We start from the raw sequence: 16041 nt of genomic DNA, 5'->3' as shown, positions 1-16041 counted from the left end.
ACGTGGACTTATTTAAATCAGTACTGGCCTCTTCAACTTTGCTGGTTTCATGTATTTGTGACCCTTAGATTGTCGGGAATGGAAGTGAGCAACAGCTGCAGAAAGAATTAGCAGATGTCTTGATGGATCCTCCCATGGACGACCAGCCAGGGGACAAGGAGCTTGTGGAAAGGTCACAACTAGATGGCGAAGGAGATGGGCCTCTTTCTAACCAGCTTTCAGCTTCATCCACCATTAATCCTGTGCCATTAGTAGGGCTCCAAAAACCAGAGATGAGTCTACCAGTGAAACCTGGACAAGGAGGTTAGGATTGCTGCATTGCTTGCGTAATTGAAGGTTATTGTTTTTAATATTTCAGTGTCTGCCCTGTATTAGATTTGATTCAGAGAAAGATTAAAAAACCGTTATCTAAGTTCTCTAGAAACTCCAAATTCTAGATCTAAGGTGATGTCAGAGATACATGTATATATTTCTGATTTCCCTTTAACTATATTTGTTATACCTAAGAAAGAAGAATAGTAGTAGTAAATGATGCTGAGGAGGGAGTCTTTTCAGAGTGCTTAAAGAGTTTTCCAGGAAAGAAGGAATTTGAGTACAGTGTTGGAGAAAAGAAGGGATAATGCTTGGTGAATAGATGTCTATATCTCTCTGAGTGTAGTTTGCCAAGCTGGAAAAGGGAAAGTAGAACAAGAAACAAAAAGGTGTAACAAAAGAGGAAGAAAAGGACAATTGTAAAGGCTCATTTGAAAAATGGGGATGTTAAAAGTAGATATTACTAGGAAAGTGAAAGCAAGGAGATTAAGAGAATATGATACAGTGACTGAGATGATGAATGAAAGAATTATAACTGCACATGAGAAAGAAGACAAGTCAGATCTGATTTTTCAGAATGGCCAAATACTAAATGTATATTTGACTTAAGTGTAAGTTAAAAAGTCAAATTGGAAGAAACAGAAAAGTAAATCTTACCTGAATCTCAGGTCACTTTTTGGATTATAATTAACTCTTAATAGCAGTACCTAAAAATCTTGGTGTTGCAGAGTTCTAAGTGTGAGTTTCTTGGTTTCTGTGGGCATTTTTTCTGGGGTATGTCATATACTCATTAATACTTATTTTTAGAACCAAAATATTACTTGCATATTTTTACTGGCTGTTTATATCAACATAATGTCAAAATGAAAAGAATCATCTCTTAATTCTTTCTTTCAGATTCTGAAGTGTCAAGTCCATTCACACCGGTGGCTGATGAGGGCAGTGTGGTTTTCAGTAAACTAACTTACTTAGGCTGTGCCTCAGTAAATGCTCCCAGAAGTGAAGTGGAAGCCTTAAGAATGATGTCAATCTTAAGAAGCCAGTGTCAGATTTCACTGGATGTAACTCTCTCAGTGCCCAATGTATCTGAAGGAACTGTGAGGTAAGACCAGCCTCTTAAAACCTATGTAATATTTACATCAGATCTGTGATCTGTTGTTTTATAAAGAAGCAGTGGTGAACAAAATACCTACTTTTCTTCATGTAACGTTTATTTGGCACTCATGTTATCGTATCTTCAGAGATCATAACCCTCATGAAAAATGATCTCTCATTTGTACCAATTTCCTAAACTCTCCACACTCCATTCCTATATAGCATATTAGAGATTTAATTACTTTGGGGATAATTGAAACATATTTACCATGAGTGTCTACCTAACAAATTAATTTACATTTTCCATGTTCCCCTAGTAAAAATACCTGCTTGACACATCATTTTAAAATAAAATTTCATGCCTATTTTAGAAATTACAAAAGCATATTATTAAATATTAGCTATTCCAGTACAGCTTCTCATTTTTATTATTTTATTTTGGCAGCACTGGGGTTTGAACTCAGAGCTTCTCATCCTTGATAGGAAGATACTTAAGCCACTGTGGCCAGCCCTTTTTATGTAACAAGTTTTTTTCAAGATAGAGTCTTGACAACTATTTGCTCTGGTATAGCATCAAACCACAATCCTCCTCATCTTTGCCTCCTGTGTAGCTCGGATTATAGGTGTGAGCCTCCAGCACCCAGTTCAGTTCCTCATTTAGAAGATAAGGAAACCAATGCCCAGAGAAGTCTAGAAATGATTATTTATACTAATGGGGAGAATAATTAAAAATAGCCAATCAGATGTCTGTTACCAATGAAAGTAAATATAAAATTGCTAAATAATCAGATGAGCACAGTTAAAATAATTTTCCCATTACTAAAATCATATGCCTATTTATGTCAGAACACAAACAAGCAATAAGTGAAAAACAAAACCCTGATTCTAATATCCTATCAAAATAGTTAACATCTTGGCTTATGAAGACTCTCTTTCTGAATAGAAATATTAGTTTGCTTTTTTATCACTGTGACAAATGCCTGATGCATACAGTTTAAAAGAAGGAAGAATTTACTTTGGCTCATAGTTTCAGAAGTTTCAGACCCAGGTCAGCTGTTTCAGTATTTCTGGGCCTATGGTGAGACATATATCATAGTGAAAGGGTGAAGCAAAAGAGAATTCCTCATTTAATGGTAGCCAGTAAGCAGAAGAAGGGGCTACGGACAAGATATGCCCTTCAAAGGCATGCCCCTAGTAACCTTTTTCCTCCAGGTAGACCCACTAAAGGTTCTACCACCTCCCAAAATAGTGCTGGCATCGAGCCTTCAACACATGAGCTTGTGGAGGACATTTTATATTCAAACCATAATAATATGTATGTGTGTATGTATGCATGGATGTGTAAACCCACATGCATGTGCATATATAATTGTATATTTCTTAGTTGCAATGGAATTATGCATGCCATTTTGTAGCATATTTTCTTTCATTTTGTATTGTGACTCTCTCCATATCAATAATATAATGTAATTAAAATTTTTAATTTATAAGCTCAGTGCCAGTGGCTCATGCCTATATTCCTAGCTTCTTGGGAAGTTGAGATCTATTGGATTGTGGTTGGAGGCCAACCTAGAGAAAAAGTTTATGAGACCCCATATCAACCAATAGCTGGGTGCAATGAAATGTGCCTGTTATTCCAGTGTTCATCAGAGGCAAAGATGAGAAGGATCATGGCTTCAACCCAGTCTAGGCAAAAAAGTTTGTGAGATCCCCATCTCAGTGAAATAAAAAGCTGGATGTGGTAACACATGCCTGTCAACCCAGCTATGGCAAGAAGCATGGGGCGATCATGGTCTAGGCCACCTGGGCATAAATGTGAGACCATATCCCAAAAATACCAAAACCAAAAAAGTGCTGGGGGTGTGGCTGAAGTGGGCCCTGAGTTCACACCCAAATACCATGAAAAATTTTTTCATTTATAATAGCACATTAAAAACATACTTGAATAACTTCTGTTTTAAAAGGGTATTTTTTTCTTTTAATGAAAAAACTAATAATTGCTAATATTAATTACTATATGGGCACATAAGTGCTTTATAAACAGATAATTTGTTCAATCTTTATGCACTTTTTTTTTCTTAGAATAAATTCCTAAAGTAGACTTACTGAGTCAAAAGTTTCCCTGTTTTTTTTGCTTTTAATAAATTGTCAAATAACTATCTAGAAATAATTGACCCAGTTTATACTTCTTTCAGCATCATATTTGTTTCTCAGAACCCTAAGAAGCATTTGGGATTTTCATGGTAATGAAGTAGTAGCTATATGTGGAGAGTAGTTAGTTAAATAGTTACTCTGCATATGTAATTTTTCTCTTTGGAGTATTTGAAAAACATTTTCACAAAGCCTCAAATTCTTAATTGTATTTATTAATGGACAACTTTCATTATAGAATATTTCTCTTTTACTGAATACTCTGTATTCAGAGAATGAATGACTGAAGTTAAAACTTTTTTCTAATATATTTTAACTCTATCAGGAAAGGAGTAAATGTCTCTTTGCCTCATATTTTCAGAGCTTTCACGAAAGTGTCTTCTAAGTGTTTTCATTTCAAATCATGTTCTTTGAGCTTTGTCCCATTAACAGCTCTGCTGCATAGTATTGAAATTGCATAGTTTCTTTTCAGGTCTTTTATACTTCCTTAGTTCCCTGAATAGAGCCTCAAATATGTAAGTATCACATAAATATTTGTTGAATAAATAGTTTTTGAGTGAATGATATCCAATGAATAGCATTGTTTTGATTTTATTCATTATCTTTATTATCTTTGAGGAGTTAGCATTTGAATAATTTTTCTCTATTTGCAAAGAGTCAAAATATGTTTACTCCTGGGGAGCAGGGGGTCAATTTTTTTTTCTTTTTTACTTTTTTAATATTAAAGCATATTAGAACATTCTTTTACAAATTAATCAAAAGCACAGCTTTCAGGATCTGTTTTGGTAGTATAATTTACCCACTGATTTTGTTTTTATATGGTTGCAAAGTATTTACAAACATGTTTATTGACATTACTTACACCTTTCTACTTTCCTCCCCCAAACATTAGACTATATAGATAGTTTTTATTACTATGGAATTGGGTAATTAATAACTTCAGTAATCCACACAACTTTATTTATTAGTATTTAAAATTAATAGGATTACATTAAAGAAATTTCAAGACACCAAAAATAAAGAACATCAGAAACAAATAAATGAACTGAGAGAGGACTTCAACAAACACCAAAGTGAAATAGAGGACACTATAAAAACAGAGATACATGAATTAAAGATGACAACATAAAATAAAAAAGAGGAGTTGAACAAAAATATGAGTAACCTCTGAAAAAAGAATTAAACATAAATCCTCAAAATAAAAAGTCCCTTGTCAAACAGAAACACAGTGGAAGACTACTTTAGCAGACTAGAACAAGTGGAAGGTAGAATCTCAGAGCATGAAGATAAAATAGAAATTAAGGAAAAATAGAAGAAATCTTAGTCAAACAACTCAAGAACTGTGAATGGAATATGCAAGAATTCAGCAACTCCCATCAAAAGACCAAACCTGAGAATCATGGGCATTGAAGAAGAAGAAAAGGTGCAGGCCAAAGGGATACATAATACAGTCAATAAAACAATAACAGAAAATTTCCCAAATCTTGAGAAAGTTTTGCCCATTTATGTACACAAAACCTCCAGGACACCAAACAGACTTGACCAAAATAGAACCTCCCCATGGCATATTATCATTAAAACAACAAGCACAGAAAAACAGAGAATATTGAAGACTGTCAGAGAGAAGAAACAAATAACATATAAAGGAAAACCCATCAAAATCACAGCAGATTTCTCAGCAGAAACCTTAAAACCAAGAAGGGCATGGAGTGAGGTAGTTTGGGCACTGAATGAAAATAATTTCAGCCCTAGGATACTCTACCCAGCAAAACTATCATTCAGAATTGATGGAACAATAAAAATTTTCCACAATGTACAGAAACTGAAACAATATACAACCACCAAGCCACCACTACAGAAGATTCTGCAAGGATTTCTACACACAAAAGATGAAAGCAAACAAAACCATGAGAGGACAGGAAGTATCAAACCACACGCAAGTAATCAGAGAGTAGCATTGATTTGGCTGCACACAATCAAATCTTTAAACAACAAAAACAACTAAATGATGGGAATCACCACATACCTATCAATATTACCACTGAGTGTCAATGGACTCAACTCCCCAGCAAAAGACACTGTTTGGCAAACTGGATTTAAAAAGATCCAGCAATCTGTTGTTTATAAGAGACTCGTCTTATTGACAGAAATAAGCAATGGCTTTGGGTGAAACAGTGAAGGAAGATTTACCAAGCCAGTGGCCCCCCAGAACAGGAGTAGCAGTACTTGTATGAGGGCATATATCTAAATACTTATGACCATCCAAAACTAAACTAAGAGGATATTAACCACCTAAACAGATCTATAACTCATAATGAAATTGAAACAGCATTAGAGTCTCCCAAAAAAGAAATGTCCAGAACCAGACGGATTCTCTGCTGAATTCTACCAGACCATTAAATAGGAACTAATACCAACTCTCTTTAAACTTGTCCACAAAATAGAAAGAGAAAGAACACTGCCTAACTTATTCTATAAAGCCAGTATTACACTCATCCCAAAACCAGACAAGGACACTTCCAAAAAGGAGAACTACTGCTCAGTCTCCTTAATGATCATTGATACAAAAATCCTCAGTAAAATAATGGCAAACTGAATCCAATAACATATTGGGAAGATCATTCACCATGACCAAGTCGACTTGCGGGGATGGTTCCACATACACAAATCAGTAAATGTAATACAGCACATTAATAGAAGCAAAGACAAAACCCACTTGATCACCTCAATACATGCAGAAAAAGCCTTTGATAAGATTCAACACCATTTCATGATAAAAGCTTTAAGAAAATTAGGAATGGAAGGAATGTACCTCAACATTATAAAGGCTGTATATGACAAACCTATAGCCAACATAATTAGTGGGGAAAAACTGAAACCGTTTCCCCTAAAGTCAGGAACGAGACAGAGTTGTCCACTCTCCCCACTTCTATTCAGTGGTCCTAGAATTCCTAGACTGAGCAGTAAGGCAAGAAAAAGACATAAAAGGAATAAAAATAGGTGAAGAAACTGTCAGAGTATCCCTATTTGTAGATGATAGGATCCTATACCTTGGAGACCCAAAAAACTCCACCGCAAAACTCTTATACATCATAAACAGCTTCAGCAATGTAGCATGATACAAAATTGACTTATAAAAGTCAGTAGCCTTTCTATACACCAATAATGCACAAATTGAGAAAGAATATAGGAAAACAATTCCATTTACAATAGGCTCAAAAAACATCAAATACCTAGGAATAAACTTAACAAAGGTTGTTAAGGAGAACTACAAACCACTGAAGAAAGAGATCAAAGAAGCCTGCAGAAGGTGAAAAGATCTCCCTTGGTCATGGTTTGGCAGAATCAACATAGTAAAAATGGCTATACTATCAAAAGCAATCTACATTGTCAATGCAATTCCATCAAAATGCAATGGCATTCATCACAGAGATGGAAAAATCTACCCTAAAATTCACCACGAGTAACCAAGGCAGTACTCAGCAAAAAGAGCAATGCTGGAGGTATCACAATACCCGACTTCAAACGATATTACAAAGCAATAGCAATAAAAACAGCATGGTACTGGCACAAAAAAAACAGACCTGAAGACCAGTGGAACAGAGTAGAGAACCCAGATATGAATCCACACAGCTATGCCCACCATATTTTTGACAAAGGCACCAAAAACATACGATAGAGAAAAGACAGCCTCTTCAACAAATGTTGCTGAAAAGGTGGTTATGTGCTTGCAGAAAACTGAATCTAGATTCATGACTATCACCCTGTATCTTAATCCACTAATCAAAGTGGATTAAGCACATTAATATCATACCGCAAACCTTGAAGTTAGTACAGAAAACATCAGGGAATACTCTGGAAATAATAGGTATAGGCAAGGACTTCCTCAGTGGAACTCCAATAGCCTAACAGCTAAGAGAAAGAATGGAAAAATGGGGCTACATGAAATTCAAAAGCTTTTGCACAACAAGAGAAATGGTCTGTAAATTGAAGAGACCACCCACAGAGTGGAAGAAAATATTTGCTAGCTATACATCAGACAAAGGACTAATAACCAGAATATACAAGGAACTCAAAAACTGAAACTCCCCATAAATTAATGAACCAATAAAGAAGTGGGCAAGTGAACTAAGCAGAACTTTTTCAAAGGAAGAAGTCTAAATGGCCAAAAAACACATGGAAAACTGCTCACCATCCCTGGCCATAAAGGAAATACAAATCAAAACCACACTAAGATTCTACCTCACTCCTGTTAGAATAGCTAGCATTAAGAACACCCACAACAACAAATGTTGGCAGGGAAGTGGAGAAAAAAGGAACCCTCATACGCTGCTGGTGGGAATATAAGCTAATATAACCTCTTTGGAAAACAATATGGGGGCTTCTTAAAAAACTAAACATAGATCTGCCATATGATCCACCAACACCACTCCTAGGGATATACCCAAAGGAATGTGACACAGGTTATTACAAAGGCACCTGTACATGCATGTTTATTGCAGCACTTTTTACAGTAGCCAAGCTATGGAAACAGCCATGATGCCCCACTACCAATGAATTGATTAAGAAAATGTGATATTTATACATGATGGAATTTTATTTAGTCACAAAGACGAGTGAAATTTTGCCAACCATAAGTAAATAAATGGATGGAACTGGAGAACATCATCTTAAGTGAAGTTAGCAGGACTCAGAAGGCCAAAAATTGCATGTTGTCCCTGATATGTGGATTATAGACCTAAAACATACAGTAATGTTATTGGACATGGGTAACACACTAAAGGGGAGAGTGCACACGAGAGTAATAGTTAAAGGGAAGGAAACCTTAAACTTGAATGTGGTTGATGTGCTTACTGCAGAGGAGCGAATATAGTAATCTTAAACTGGCAGAGGCCACTATAGGAAGGGGATTAGGAAGTAGTGAAGACATCTGGTAGAGATGAATCAATGTGGGTTATAATACACATGTGCATGGAAGCAGCACTAGCACTCTCTGTATAGCTGTCTTTATCTCAAACTAGCAAGAATGCTGTTTTTCTTATTATCTTATGTTTTCAACAAAATCAGAGAGCAAGAGGGTGGAACAGGTTCTGCCCAGAAGCATGGCAGGGTGGGGGAGGGAGGTGTCCCAAACAATGTATAACATATAAGTAAATGTAAAAATGCTAAAATAGAATGAATAGGATTAGCTTACTCAAGGAAAGATACCTTGAATCCTAAGATGAATGTAGTCAAGTTGTTCATAATTCTGTACTCTCTTTTTTTGTTTGTTTGAACAGACTACTAGATCCTCAGACAAACACTGAAATAGCAAACTACCCTATCTACAAAATACTGTTCTGTGTCAGAGGGCATGATGGAACTCCTGAGAGTGACTGTTTTGCTTTCACTGAAAGTCATTACAATGCAGAGCTATTCAGAATACATGTCTTTCGGTGTGAAATACAAGAAGCTGTAAGTCCTTAAGGGAATACTGCAAATGAAACTTCACCTGTGCCTTCACTGTAACTATTGCCAGGAGTATCATTAGAGACCAGTGGCTACTTCTTGATTGGATTAGATACGCATCCTGGTTCTAACAGTGCCTTTTGCACACTGTTCTTATTTAGATTTAAACTTCCTATGAATATTTTTATTATGAAAACATGTTCAGATAGTTTCTAACATTTAGAAAGTGATCTTTTAGTTGGATTTATAGTGTTTTTAGGCATTTCTTTTTTGGTTTTTTTTTTTTTAACTCCTCTGGGGATTATGGTGCTTCCTATAGAGATAATTTCCTGAAAGATACAAGTAGGTGAAAGATGGTTATCCCCTCAAAAATGAATAATCTTCCAGCCTTAATATAAGTATTTTATGTCTTAATGATGACAGCCCGTTTCCTAACATGTCTGGTTTTAGGTAAGCCGCATACTTTACAGTTTTGCCACTGCCTTCCGCCGTTCTGCCAAACAGACACCACTTTCAGCGACTGCTGCACCACAGACCCCTGACAGTGACATCTTTACCTTCTCTGTGTCTTTAGAAATAAAAGAAGATGATGGGAAAGGTTATTTTAGGTAGGGCATCTTATTTTATTGATTTTACTGAATTTATATTAGCATGCTATGTTATGTGCTCTCTCTTCAGACTTTGAAATTGTCTTGCCATCTGGTGGCCAGTTTAGGATATACTAGAGCTTCAACTTTGATTTGACAACTAAAGTGTTGGGCATTAAACCCTGTGCTTTCTCATTAGCTACATTTCCATTCTTAAAGCAACACTGTGAAGTAATTTTTCCTACAGTGCGTATTCCTGCCTTCAGAAAAGGAAATTGTAATTTATATGGTTTTTAATTTGTTTTTCTTTTTAAACCAAAGTTTCTTTTTTTTTCCGTATTTCAAGTTTATTAAAACATTAGTGGTACAAATTATCCAGGTTGCAGATTATCAAAAGATCAACTCAATGAAGTCCACATTTAAAAAAAAAAAAGAGAGAGACAAAATAACCCCAAAACAAAACAACAAAAAGGAGATGAAACCAAAGTCTCTTTAAACTGTATTCTTTTCCTGTGTTGAAGATATTTATATAGTTACTTTTTGTAAATTCCAATTATGAATATAAAAGGTAAAGATGTCTCAGAAAAAAAGCACTAAGATAACTTTTCTCTCTCTGAGGTTAGGTATATCAAAAGTAAAATGACCACAAACATCCCTGTTCCTTTTACTGTTAACGCCAGTTAGATGCTATTACAGAAAAATAAAACCTTTGGATGATATTTCCTCTTCATATTTGTTAGAGCTTTTTTTTTTTTTTCTTTTTCTTATGTGGTTTTACTGAATTGGTGATTAATACTATTGTGTTAACTCGATCTAGTGATGAAACCATTGAAAAACATTCCTTGCTTTGTCAGATTTTAACTTGTCTAATGCAGTTACATTATGCATTAATTTTATAATATATATGGGAATTTATCCCCAAAAAGTGTTATTGAGGTGCCCCAAAAGTTTTTCACATGCATATTCTCCTTAACACAAGGTATAATATCAAAATTAAAGATTATGGACTGGAGATATGGTTCAGTGGTAGTGTAAAGTATACTTGAGGCCCTGGGTTTGGTCTCCAGTACCAGGGAAAAAAAAGTGGAAATTAAATGCTGACTAGGGTAGAGTGGTTAAAATAAGATGATATGCCCATATGACTTACCATCTTTCCCAGAGATATATGTATATGTAAGATTGAGGGTGAGTATCACATAAATATAAACAATATGATGTACTAGGGTAGAGTGGTTAAAATAAGATGATATGCCCATATGACTTACCATCTTTCCCAGAGATATATGTATATGTAAGATTGAGGGTGAGTATCACATAAATATAAACAATATGATGTGAGAAAATTAGAGTGAAGTGGCTTTCTTATTCTCTTTATACATACAAATATGTGTTTGTGTATGTGTATCTCAATACTTGTTTGCAAAGGTGGAAGGATGGAAATGTAATGAAGGGGTGAACTTATTCAACATACACTGTACTCCTATATGGTATTATCACAATGCATGGTAATTCAAAAATAAAGTAACATTTTAAAAAGGAAAGTAGCCCTTAGAAAGAAGGAACATCTTTATTTTATAACATTCAAAGCATCTTGTTTTCTTTTTTGTTCTTATTTAATTACTAAGCAATCCCATGAGATATATTGAGTAGTTTATACTGTGTTTTTGTTTTTTAAAAAAATAATCTGGGCATTTGAAAAATAACTAAAAGTAAAAAGGGCTGGGGTGTGGCTTAAGTGGTAAAGCACCTGGCTAGCACTGAGTTCAGACTCTCCTACTGCCAAAGAAAAAAACAGTGACCAAATGTAAAGGAAAGAAAATCTTTTTTCCTGTATTCCACATGCCCTGCTAAATAATTTATAGCTAACTAACTTAATTTTCATAGCAACAAAACAAAACAGAGAAAAGTAAAGCCATGTTTTAGGAGACATATGAGTGTTTTCTCTAGCTTTTATAAATACGTTAGTAGGTTACTTGCAGTGCTGAATAAATTTCCACATTAAGAGGCAGATGATGATTTTGTTTTTGTTTTTGTTTTGTTTGTTTGTTATTTGAAAACCAGGCATAGGAAAGAATCAGAAATTTGAGGGTTTTGTTTAAAAAATTGTTTTAGTTGTGACAAAGTATTTTGTAAAATCAAACATGTTGGTCTACAGTGCTGTTCCCAAAGACAAGGACAGACAGTGCTTTAAACTACGCCAAGGAATTGATAAGAAGATTGTCATCTATGTACAACAAACAACTAACAAAGAACTTGCCATTGAAAGGTAAACATTTTTAGTAAGTTTGGCTCAAATAGAAATTTTGATAGTTATTAATGTAATGAAGTAGTCATGTACTGTATTAAAAATTTATTTGCAAAGTATTGTTACCTCTTGGGAATTCTTTTACTTATTGTAGTTGAATGCGTCATTACTTTGAAAGAACTTCCATAAATCTTCATTTATTACACTCATCTGAGTTATGTGATATGGAAAGCAGAATTTGCTTAGTTCAGTTAAAGAAGGAAGATTATGATTTTGGACAGCACTAATTTTTGCTGATATGTGTTACCTTTTTTTCCAAATTTATGTCAGTTCTTTTTTTTTTTTTTTCTTTATAAAACAGGTGTTTTGGCCTTCTCCTTTGCCCAGGAAAAGATGTACGAAATAGTGATATGCACTTGCTAAATTTGGTAAGTTTTTTTTTTTAATGTTTTTTACTGGAAGGTTATGTACTGTTTCCTTAGTGTAAATTTTATTTTACTTTATCTCATTAAAATCTAATGTTAAGACTTGTTTATGAAGGTGTTCTAATAAGTTTTAAAACAATACACAAAAGTAAAGAAATTTCTCTGTTCCTGATTTATTTACATGTCTAACCTTGGACAGGTATCTTAGCCTTGGTTTCTTAATGGTAGTGGTAAAAATAACTCCTTTTTACTGGGTAGGATTGATGTGAGAATCAAAGGAGAAAACTTATCAGTGACTTCTTTGCAAATGGTCATGTACAAGTAATAGGAAGACCCAGGCATGTTGGCACAAGCTTGTAATCCCTGCACTTAGGAGGCTGAGGCAGGAGGATCAAGAGCTCAAGGCCAGCTGATATATAAGGTTAGCCTCTGTCTCAAAACAAAAACAGAAACCCAAGCAAAACAAAACCAAAATTATACTACTTATAGGAGGTATTAGCATTATTACTATTAACTGAAATTTATATTATACCGAAAATTATATGGTGATTATTCGCTTGACAGAAGAATTCAGCTAAATTTTTAGATAGTGAATTTCCTTTCTGTTTCTTCACATTTACTTTACACATACTTTTTAGGGACAATTGTACTAATAATTGGCACACTTTTAATATTAACAGAAATCATTCACTTGAACTTCTACCTTTTAAAAAAAATATCTGATAGTTGAGCTGAGAACAGCTTCACTCGGGTCAAATTCCCACCTCCATTTCATGAAGTTGTCCAGTGGAAGGCTATTTTATTCTTAAAATTCTCAACCTTTTGACATACAAGATCAAGCAAAATACCACATAAGTACCATCTGTATTGGATTATGAAGATTATTTGCATATGATAGAATTTAATCTCTTTTGAGAGTGGGGATTCAGGAAATCTAATTACATATGATGGTGATAAATATGTGGCTATTGGCAAGTGTACATTTCAGGAGGAAGAAGCAGACATGTAGACAGGGTTGATGGCATAGCTTGAAGCCCAGAGACTAAACTTGATCCATTGCCTTGAGTGACCACATTTTGCACTTCAGCTGCTAATATGAAAACTAGATGAAGATATTCAAGATAAAATGAATGTAAGTTTTTGGGGGGACCATTTACATTTTATTAGTGGTTTGGTGGTTTATCCCAAAGAAGACCAAGAAATTCCAAGTGTGAGTGATGATCGTGCCTGCGGGATTTGGAGCTTGGAAGGAAGGCAGACAGTTCATTTTGTTCTTCATTTCCCTGGAATGAATGTGTGTGGGCATCTTGAGGATGTTACAGAGAAAAATAGACCAATTCAGTTTTTTTATCTTTTGGTCCAACAGAATAACAGACTATTTTGCCTCTTGAAGCAGAACAGATACCATTCATTTCAGATACTGGTGCTTAACAAACACCTTCCAAGTTGTAGCTGTTGCTGGAAATGATTGGGTAATTTGGGTTGTCACTCAGCCCAGCTATCCTCAAGAGAAGAGACCTATTCCCATGAATCCAGCCCAGTTATTCAGGCAGTTTACAATTAATGAAAACGTATTTGCATCCACTGATTACACCAGCAAATGGCAAGAAAGTTTCACATTATCATTTAGGAGACCCATTCCATCTTTATTTGTTCTATAGCTATTGGATCTGGCCTTTCCTAGCATAGAACTCTCCTACTGTGTGCAATTGGAGTAGACCACAGCTATTCATTTGGATGACTAAAATTTTTTCTGTACTCCAGATTCCTAAACTTCATATTTTTGTTACATATTTTGGAGAATTTCTTTATTTTTACACCAAATATACCGTAAATACTTCTAAAAAAAAGTCTGATACTCTTCTTAATATATTTTTTCAGCACTTGTTTTTTAAAAGCATCAAAATGGTAGTTAGCTGTTGTTCACCTACTTTAGCATTAAGGCTTATTTCTCTTTTTTTTAGGAGTCTATGGGCAAAAGTTCAGATGGAAAGTCTTATGTTATTACTGGAAGCTGGGATCCAAAATCCCCACATTTTCAGGTTGTAAATGAAGAAACTCCTAAAGGTAACACAAATTGCTAGCATGAACATTTAGTCTCAAGAAGATACTCAAATCTGGCCAGGCTTGTGGTATACATCTGTAATCCCAGCTACTTGGGAGGTGGAGATAGATAGGAGGATCATGGTTTGAGGCTAGCCTGGGCAAAAGTTAATGAGATTTTCCCTCACAAACAAGCCATGCATAGTAGAGCATACCTGTAATCCACCTACTTGGGAGGCAAGTGTTAGAGGATCATGGTCCAAGGCCAGCTCAGGCAGAAGTATGAAAAACCCTATCTGAAAAGCATAAGGAAAAAAGCAAGATGTTGGGCTAGCAGAGTGGCTCATGTGGTAAGAGGGCTGCCATCAAGTTTGAGGCCCTGAGTTCAAACCTGAGTGTTGCCCTCCCCCCCAAAAAGCAAAAGGCCTAGGGGCTTACTTGCTTGACCAGTTTCTAGTACTTACCTAATGCAGATGAAAAAAAGAATGTGAATAGTTCTTGGGTTTCTTATTAAATTTGACTTACAAACAAAGCATCATTTTTGCTTATTTTGATTTCCTACCTTTCTCTTTAGTTTTCCCTTTTCTATTTATGTTCTTATATATTGAAAAGACATTCTAAACATATGTTTAAAAATTCAAAGGAGATATGATTAAAAAAATTCTATCACAGTCCTTAACGCCCCCTTGCAAAGAGAATCGCTATTAGCAGTGTCTTGTATAGCCTTTCAGGTACTCCATGCAAAACAACTTTTTTCTTTTTGGTTTTTTGAGACAGTCTTATTATGTAGCCCAGAATAGTCTCAATCTCATGATCTTCCTACCTCAGCCTTCTGAGTGCTGCATAAAGAACTTTTTTCAAGACATTTTATACTTTTCCTTTAATGGCAGCATAATACTCTGTTCTGAAAATGTAATGTTGTTAATGAGTTTCTCTTCTTGAACATTTATTTTTCCCCTTTCAGTTTTCTTATTATTAATAGCAGTATAGATAAAAATGGTTAAAGAATATAAAAAGACATTCGTAAAGTATACGATACTTATCCATTATTAGACAAGTTTAAATGTTGAGAAATTCTAGTGTTGATGAGGGTGGTGTAAGGAAGATACATGTGTAAAACAATCTGATAGTATATTTCTCCAGCTTTAAATATATATACTGGTGTCATTTGCTAATTTATTTCTAGGACTCTACCCAAGAACCAAATTCTCAATGTAAAAAAAAAAGATGTTCAAGACAGTGATTTGCCTAATTGTTTTAATGTTTATTTAACTGATGGAAAACCATAAGGTATCTTGAAAGTTTATGATAAAACAATTACTATTAGATTAATTGTATAAGCAAATGTATTTCCATCTTTTCTATAAAGAACAGTTTTTCTCTTTTTTCTCTTTCTAGATAAAGTACTGTTTATGACCACAGCTATTGATTTGGTAATAACAGAAGTACAAGAGCCTGTTCGATTTCTCCTAGAGACAAAAGTTCGAGTTTGCTCACCTAATGAAAGATTATTCTGGCCCTTCAGCAAACGTAGTACTACTGAAAATTTCTTTTTGAAACTGAAGCAGGTACTAAATTTTTGTATAAATACAAGGCGAGGGGAAGACTAAGAAATGAGAATTAACTTCTGAGACTGGTTTATCATTAGTCTAAACCATCAGTTAGATCTTTATACAGTCGTACGTGTTTATATGTTAAGAGGGAAAATGGGTCATTTTTTAGATTTACACACCTA

The 16041-nt window shown here is 34.8% G+C and overlaps 1 protein-coding gene across 13 annotated transcripts in view; it reads left to right on the top strand.

Moving 5' to 3' along the window:
• Positions 1-16041, top strand: part of Rabgap1 (RAB GTPase activating protein 1) — a 166582-nt gene that overhangs the window by 40426 nt on the left and 110115 nt on the right. For 11 of the 13 annotated variants that reach the window (XM_074051047.1, XM_074051045.1, XM_074051044.1 and 8 more), the window contains 8 exons: positions 69-303; positions 1210-1414; positions 8838-9012; positions 9457-9614; positions 11749-11859; positions 12200-12266; positions 14228-14330; positions 15705-15874. In XM_074051047.1, coding sequence (XP_073907148.1) covers positions 69-303; positions 1210-1414; positions 8838-9012; positions 9457-9614; positions 11749-11859; positions 12200-12266; positions 14228-14330; positions 15705-15874 — 1224 coding nt within the window. Of the gene's footprint in view, positions 1-68; positions 337-1209; positions 1415-8837; positions 9013-9456; positions 9615-11748; positions 11860-12199; positions 12267-13261; positions 13396-14227; positions 14331-15704; positions 15875-16041 lie in introns of those variants that run through there. The other 2 variants (XM_074051053.1, XM_074051054.1) reach the window with 2 other exon arrangements.

Source organism: Castor canadensis, chromosome 13 (assembly GCF_047511655.1).
Source record: "Castor canadensis chromosome 13, mCasCan1.hap1v2, whole genome shotgun sequence".
Classification (NCBI taxonomy): Eukaryota; Metazoa; Chordata; class Mammalia; order Rodentia; family Castoridae; genus Castor; species Castor canadensis.
Note: the sequence above shows the minus strand (reverse complement) of the source record. Positions and strands in the feature narration are given on the sequence as shown.